Source organism: Austrofundulus limnaeus, unplaced genomic scaffold (assembly GCF_001266775.1).
Source record: "Austrofundulus limnaeus strain Quisiro unplaced genomic scaffold, Austrofundulus_limnaeus-1.0 Scaffold31, whole genome shotgun sequence".
Lineage (NCBI taxonomy): Eukaryota > Metazoa > Chordata > Actinopteri > Cyprinodontiformes > Rivulidae > Austrofundulus > Austrofundulus limnaeus.
In genome coordinates this window covers 2,268,395-2,276,466 of record NW_013952433.1, presented here as the reverse complement: position 1 = coordinate 2,276,466, position 8,072 = coordinate 2,268,395, and the positions used below count along the sequence as shown (strand labels likewise).

The 8,072-nt window shown below is 39.3% G+C and overlaps 1 protein-coding gene across 2 annotated transcripts in view; it reads left to right on the top strand.

The window, feature by feature from the left end:
- Positions 1 to 5,589, top strand: part of si:ch211-236l14.4 (SITS-binding protein) — a 27,697-nt gene extending 22,108 nt beyond the window's left edge. For both annotated transcript variants that reach the window (XM_014005573.1, XM_014005572.1), the window contains 3 exons: positions 1,405 to 1,526; positions 4,150 to 4,329; positions 4,478 to 5,589. In XM_014005573.1, the coding sequence (XP_013861027.1) occupies positions 1,405 to 1,526; positions 4,150 to 4,329; positions 4,478 to 4,651 (476 nt within the window). In that variant the 3' untranslated portion in view covers positions 4,652 to 5,589. The remainder of the gene's footprint in view (positions 1 to 1,404; positions 1,527 to 4,149; positions 4,330 to 4,477) is intronic.
- The last annotated feature ends 2,483 nt before the right edge of the window (positions 5,590 to 8,072 follow it).

The following is an 8,072-nucleotide window of genomic DNA, read 5'->3' as shown; positions in this document are numbered from 1 at the left end:
GTTCACGGCAGAGTCTCTATAAGTTTCAAAAACACCAGAAAAGAGTCACTAGATTTTTACTAGTCACTTTTCTGAATAACAGTCTCTAGAGGGTCTGAAAGCTCTGTAAATATAGCAAGAAAGTCGCTAAATCAGCACCGCTGTGTTCCGCAAACCAACTCTCATGTCAGCGAGCAGCGTGTCAGGTCGATTACGTCACACATTGGAGCGGTCAAATTATCGTACATTATGGGGTTTTTGGAATTATTGATCATATATTGTATGGAGCGGTCAAATTATCGTACATTATGGGATTTTTGGGATTATTGATCGTACATCGTACAGAGGGCCAAATTATCGTACAAATACGATAATTATCGTACACCTGGCAACACTGCTGAGGACCTATCCACATCATCATTTACCCAGAATGCTTTGCATGCAAGTAAAATAGCCCCGTCCGTGTAATATATTTTTAACCTTTTAGTTTAAAAATTATAAAAACTAAACAGCCTACAGTATTTTTACAGTTAAAATATATGTTTATCAAATAAAGTCTAATGTTACAACTAATCGGGGATCCCTTTAAACTTAAAAGAGACATGTCATGCAAAATCTACTTTTTAGCCATTAAATATCTTTTGTTGTGTACTTGGAGTCTCTAGGAGTGCGGACGAGTTTAATTTAGTCTCTTCAGGTGTGTGTAGATATCTTTATATTTAGTTAAATTTTTAGATTTTTCATTTTTCTCTATTTTCGATGACATATTCTAAACTATTACGTCAAAGTTTTTGTGACAGGACTGCTAAATAAGGTCTGGACGTACCAACTGCAATTTGGTGGTCTTCATTCTTCTCTGGCTCCAACATGTAAGGCTGGATGGACAAGTCTTCTGTTGTTGACGTCTTTTATTCTTTTGTAAATAAAAAAGTTTATGGGCCACTCTAAAATCTTAAACTCCTCTATCCATCTAGAATGGATCGGTCTGGAAGCTGGAGGGGGGCGGGGTTTGAAGTGCCACATTTGGATTTAAAGAGACAGCCTCAAAATGAGTTGATCTGAGACACACCTTAGAAAAAGGGTGAAAGAGGGGCTTGTGGAGTTACACTAAGGAGGAATTCAGACCAAACTTTTGCAGTTCCATTTTATATAGACCCAACTGAATGATTTAAATGTGAAAAAGAAGGATTTAAAAGCGCATGTCTCCTTTAAAGAAATTGACTGTAATCAAGAGAATGACATTTTATGGATCAGCACTCCACTTTTATTACTGTATGTGCATACTCCAAGAAAATGAGACTTTTCTGATGTAAATCCCAGAATCTGCTTTTGGATATTTTTACAGTTGTTCATCTTAACAACCAATCATTATAGCCCTATAATTATGACTTCTCCTACCTTAATCAGGAATATTTTGCCTTCCAGGAGGCACTCTGTCTGGAGAACTGGTCACAGATCCGGAGCTGTTCATTCGATGGCTGGAGATAGTTGCCTTCCTCCCAAGTATCAGCTTCCACACGCCGCCCTGGGTCTGCGGAGAGGAGCAGGTAAGCACGGCCATAAACCAACAACCTGTTCGGAACCGGTCGAACTTTGAAATAAGAACTTGTGAGGACTCGAAGAGGTCAGGAGAAGTGAGGCCTGCTAGATGTTTTAGAAGGAAGAGACACTGAAGATGTGTTTTATTGACCCACCCACCTGCTTTTCCCACTGATGTTCTTGCAGAGGAGGCAGATTTAAAGCCAAATCACAAAAAAATAAAAATAATAATAAAAAAAACATTCACTGAGCTCGGCAGGAAAACAAAGTATATATTTTCTAGTAATGGATACTGATATTTTTTTGCCAGAGATCAGGTTCCTAAAAAAACTCTGTGTTTCTCGAGAGGATGATGGATATTTTCACCCCTGCTCTGCCCTTCCCGTCTTTCCTCGTCTCATTCACCTGTGGTTAAGAAGTCCATCTGTTTTGAATTACAGTCCCTGTTTTAGATTTATGGCTCAGGCTCAATCTCAAGGACCACTTCAGCTGGAATGTTAATGAATCTGAGAACAAGTTTAGGAAAGATACTTTATTACTGGGATGGACAACTATGACTGGGAATGATGAGCTGTTTTTTTTATTCTTTTTTTTTTTCTTGTAGCAGAGACAAAGGCAGGAAAAAATAAATACTGGTTGTAACTCGTATTGCGTGACAAAGATAAAAATAGAGCTTTTGTAGAGTTAAACCTTTGACAGCAAGTTTTCCATTTGGGTAAGTAACATAGCCGTCAGCTTAGAAAGTCTAATAAAGTGAGCCAGAGGAGGTATTTCGTGGAAAGCAGGCTGCATGCGATAAATAGCTCTTTTATGACAGTTTTACAGTAGGGGAAACGTGCACCTGAACTTTTAGAACATGTGAGGTTTCAGTCTGCAGACGGCCCACAGAAACGACTGCGCCGGAATCCGACAGCCGCGCAACCTCAAAGCCACACTCACGCCTGGCTTCTCAATTAGATCCACTCAGACATGGGCTGCTATTCAAGCTTCTCTCAATCCCATCTCATGAAAATACTTTTTTTTTTTTTGTATAGACATGGTCTAATCATATTTTTGGGTCGCTGACGAGGATGTGACCTTTCTTGGAATGCTGAAGTTTTTTTGTGTTGAACACACCAAAGAAAAACAGCTGATCTGAGGTTCSTAGCGTGTCCAAGTAAACGGATGACACGGTTTTCTTTAGCAGACCTCATAAAAGGTCTCCATACTCCATCTAAAGCCGATCAGTCGACGYGCGGTTACGTGGTTAGTTGACTTTCGTCTTCACACTTTTTAGCTGAGACACACTCCTGCCGAGCTGCGGGATACTTCCTGCTAGAGTCTACACTCCGATATCCGCCTTTATTTTCTCAAAAGTTTGGCCAATCTGTCCCGGTTAAAGTTCCACAGCTTCCTCAGAACTCCCCTCTTACYCTCACCATCTTCTGCCTTAGACCTCCTTCATTCATGCTGGTAAAGACATCTTTTAAAGCCTGCAGACTGACTGATRAGTGAAGATTTGTGTGAAGGAGTGTCAAACAAGTGGTTTCAGTGATTTCATGCTGACCAAGGTTGCTTGTAATAGTCAGGAACAGGTGGTTTCTTTTCCTAAAACAATGGGCAGCTTAAAAATGACATCTGTGTTCACTGTTTTGCAAAAGGGTGGAGAAAATGTGTCAACCCTTTGAGAAAGGGTTAACACATATACAAGAGGTGACTTCTGCTCTGCTGAGACAGTGACGAAAGCTGAGTGGATCCCTGTTTGTTTAAGCAGGTCAAAGCAATCATGAAAACTAAGTGTTTGTGAAATTTATTCTTAAATTTAGTAAACATTAAAATAGGATTTTCATAAAGTCCAACAAATTGATAACATCTCAATAATATCTAAATAAATTTAAACAAATGCAACCTTAATAAAATCTGAAATTTATTCACTTTATTTATTCTATAACTATCAGGGGTGCAACGATACAGAAAATTCACGATTCGGTTCGGTTCAATACTTTAGTCTCACGGTTCAGTATTTTTTTCGATACAAATAACAGAAATTTCCATGCCCTTTTTAACTTGTAATTTATTGAAATTATTTATGAACACTTGTTCAACCTCAAAAGTACAGTTTTTAAATTAAATTTAAACTTAAATTTTGCTGAAACAGCAAGTTTCTCAGTGGATCTGCGCTCAAAAATACAGCCTAGATAGAGTGGTTGAACACAGATCCTCTGATCCTTAAACACAGAGCGTCTTCAGAAGACAAGTTCATAAAATAAATTTTAAAAATCTGTATTGTTCGATACAAGTGTGTATTGAACGGTTCGATACGGGTACCTGTATTGTTGCACCCCTAACAACTATGTATTTGGACATGCTTGTCCTTTAACATCCACCAGGAAGGGCTGCAGCACACCTTGCACCCCTACTTCTCATGACCTAAACCTCATTCAACCAAACTTTTGTTATGTACTTATTATTATTTAGTGTCTTGGTTACCTTAGATTTTATGGAAATATTAATAAAAGACACGAGTACCTCTGTTTGAAAAATAGAAAAAATAATTACGCTGTTAGCATCTCAATTATTTATTTTTATTTATTTCTAAAAATACATTTTCATGTGTTTGAAATGGTGACTCCCCCCCCCCTCCCCCTCCAGGTGGTGAACCTGACTCGGACCTACATAGCAAAGCACCAGAGGGATGTGGTTCCGCTGATAGAAAAGTATGCAGAGGAGTGGCAGTTGACGGGAAACCCCATCTACCGGCCAATGTGGTGGCTCAGTCCCAGTGACCCAATGACCTTCACCATCAACGACCAGTTTCTCATCGGAGACGAGGTGACTTAATGGCGTTCTCATGGGAGAGGATCAGGTTCCTCTTTTCAGCGTGCGATGTACTTGGCATCCAGTTGGCGATCTGATTGTCTTTCCTGACGAAGTGGCCGAACTCGGACTTGTAAATTTGTTTCAACTTTGCTATTTTCAGGTCCTGGTGGCGCCGGTGGTGGAGAAGGGGGCGGTGCAGAGGGATATTTATCTACCTGACGGGGGCTTCCGGTGGCAGGACAGCCGGAGCGCGCAGGTGTTTGACGGGGGGACGTTTCTGCAGGACTACCCCGTTCCTCTGGAGGAGGTGGCTGTTTTCCTACAGAGAACCTGAGTCCTGACTAATCCACTGAATCACTTGACTCCTACTGTTACTGTTCTGAATCAAATTCTTAAAACAAATACTTCTCTGAAAGTGTCCTGATCTCAACTTGCACTTTTCCCCCTAAAGACCATGGACATTCTCTCATCTTCTGGCTCGAGATGAGAAGTAGGAAGACTTAAAATACTTGCACTTTAAAGTTGAAAATGACTTTTTCTTTCTCTCTTTTTGAGCATTTCTTTTTGCTTCCTTTATCGTTTTTTTTTTAAAGAAAATGTTAATCAGTTTTTACCTCTCAGCTGATTTGTTTCTGGACTTTTTTTTAAATTCATTCACCTGTTTTTGTGTATAGTTCTTGAGAAATCCGTGTGTTTACATACTGCCTTTCAACAGTCTTTAAAATTTCTAGTTGCTGCTGGCTCTCTTCATGGAGAGGAACAAAGCAAGCCCCGATGTTGGCTTAAAAGAATCTCTCAAGAAGACCAAATGAAGAAATGGAAAAACAAAGGACGACTTTTGAAAAGGCTATTTTTTTTCTTCGAGGGAACCGCTTGCTAGGAGGAAATTACGTCGCAGAAAGCTGCCAATGGGGACAGAGATTCGCTGTGGATGTCTTGCTTACTCAACAGAAAGGCTTTTACTTGAACCAATCAGGCTGCGGGGCTGCTGTTAAATGAATGTACCTCAAATTCTTACTCAACAACCCATCATCCTTAGTACATGAAGCAGTTTGAAGTAATCATACCACTGTATTATAGTACTGTACACCAGAAAACTTGAGGCCAGGTTACTGTTGTTTTAACTTTTCATACATTTGAGTTTAGATCAAATTTGACCTTTATAATAATATTACTGTAGCAGTGGGTTATAAATGGTGATTTTGAATTATTGTTTTGAAATGCTCTCCCTTGGGAGCCACTTAAAGTTCTAAAGAAGCCATGAAGAAGATGCTGACCAATGCGGTGGGGTTTCAAACTAACATTTGGGGGAAATTTGCCTGTTTTTGATACTTTTTTTGCAAGCAGTGTCTCTATTTTTTGCTTGTTAGTGTTAAAGTACAGACCTCTACTTCAGGTTAAACATTGGACACATATGGAGGCAGTTCTAAAGCTAGCAACGTCCAACATAAAGTTTCATTAAGTTTTTTTTTATATCTTGAACAGACATACAGCAGGTAAAATAAGTATTGAACACGTCACCATTTTTCTCCGTAAATATRTTACTAGAGGTGCTAATGACATGAAATTTTCACCAGATGTTGGTAACAACCCAAGTGATCCATACATACAAAGAAATCAAACYATAAATGTCCAGAAATGAAGTTATTTGTAATAATGTGGAATGGCACAGGGAAAAAGTATTTAACACACTTACTGAAATTTATCTAATACTTTGTACAAAAGCCTTTGTTGTCAATGACAGCTTCAAGACGCCTCCTGTATGGAGAAACTAGTGGCATGCATTGCTCAGGTGTGATTTTGGCCCATTCTTCCACACAAACAGTCTTCAAATTCAATTCAATTCAAAAAATACTTTATTGATCCCAGAGGGAAATTAGGTGTTGTTGTAACTCATTTAACTAAAAACTTATTGTAGATGCTGATGGCTGTGGGCAGGAAAGATCTTCTGTAGCGGTCTGTATTACAGCGAAGTTGAAGAAGCCTCCGACTGAAGACACTTTGTCTTTCTATGACAGTCTGATGAAGAAGATGGTCAGGGTTGTCCACAATGTTCTTGATTTTATGTAAAATCCTGAAATCTTGAAGGTTTCGTGGACCTCTTCTATGAACTCTGATCTTTAGTTCTTTCCATAGATTTTCTGTTGGATTCAGGTCAGGTGATTGGCTGGGCCATTCCAGCAGCTTTAGTTTCTTTCTCTGAAACCAACTGAGAGTTTCCTTGGCTTTGTGTTTGGGCTCATTGTCTTGCTGAAATGTCCAGCCACGTTTCATCTTCATCATCCTGGTAGATGGAAGCAGATTTTTATCAAGAATGTCTCTGTACATTTTCCCATTCATCCTTCCTTCAATTATTTGAAGTTTGCCAGTACCATATGCTGAAAAACAGCCCCACACCATGATGTTCCCACCTCCAAACTTCACTGTTGGTATGGTGTTTTTGGGCTGATGTGCAGTGCCATTTGACCTCCAAACATGATSTGTATTCTGGCATCCAAACAGTTCAATGTTGGTCTCATCTGACCAGACTATATTCTCCCAGTATTACACAGGCTTGTTTAAATGTTGTGCAGCAAACTTTAAAGGAGCTTCAACATGCTGTTTCTTCAGCAGTGGAGTCTTGCGTGGTGAGCGTGCATACAGGCCATGGTGGTTCAGTGCATTACTTATTGTTTTCTTTGAAACAAACGTACCTGCTAATTCCAGGTCTTTCTGAAGCTCTCCRCAAGTGGTCCTTGGCTCTTGGACAACTCTTCTGATCATTCTTTTCACTCCTCTGTCAGAAATCTTGTGAGGAGCACCTGGTCGTGGTCGGTTTATGGTGAAATAATGTTCTTTCCACTTCTGAATTATGGCCCCAACAGTGCTCACTGGAACCTTCAGAAGTTTAGACATTCTTCTGTAACCGATGHCATCATTATGCTTTGCAACAATAAGGTTGTGAAGGTCTTGAGAGAGCTCTTTACTTTTACCCATCATCAGATGGTTCTTGTGTGATACCTGGTCATCATTTGGGACTGAACCAGCTGATATTAACTTGCACTGACAAGGGGCAGGCTTGCTTTCTAATTACTGMGAGAGTTCAGCTGGTGTCTTGGCTCTCCATGCCTTTTTACACCTCCCTTTCTTCATGTGTTCAATACTTTTTCCCTGTGCCATTCCACATTATTACAAATAACTTCATTTCTGGACATTTATGGTTTGATTTCTTTGTATGTATGGATCACTTGGGTTGTTACCGACATCTGGTGAAAATTTCATGTCATTAGCGCCTCTAGTAATATATTTACTGAGAAAAATGGTGACGTGTTCAATACTTATTTTACCTGCTGTATGGAGGCAGTTCTAAAGCTAGCAAGGCCCAACTTAGTTTCATTAAGTTTTTTTTTTATCTTGAACAGACATAAAATGCTTAAATTAGCCCCCACAAAATTATTCCTAAAGAACCATTTCCTGAAAATGTGGCTAAAGCATAATCCTGCTTAAATCCTGTTAGTTCTGAGCTGGCTTTTGTTTTAACGCCTGACTCTTCTTTTGTTTACTTTCTCATTTTTAAGCACACGCTATAGAATCATGGTCAGGTACAAGAACTGGTTGGAAAATTATATATAAAAAAGAAAGTGGAAAAAACCTCAGAAAGCATAAAGATATGGTGTTTGAAACATCATCCACTGATCTGAATGCCAAAACATTAAGCAAAACATTTGCATGGTTTTACATGATCCCCTGCCTTTCATAACGGTGGAGAATAATTA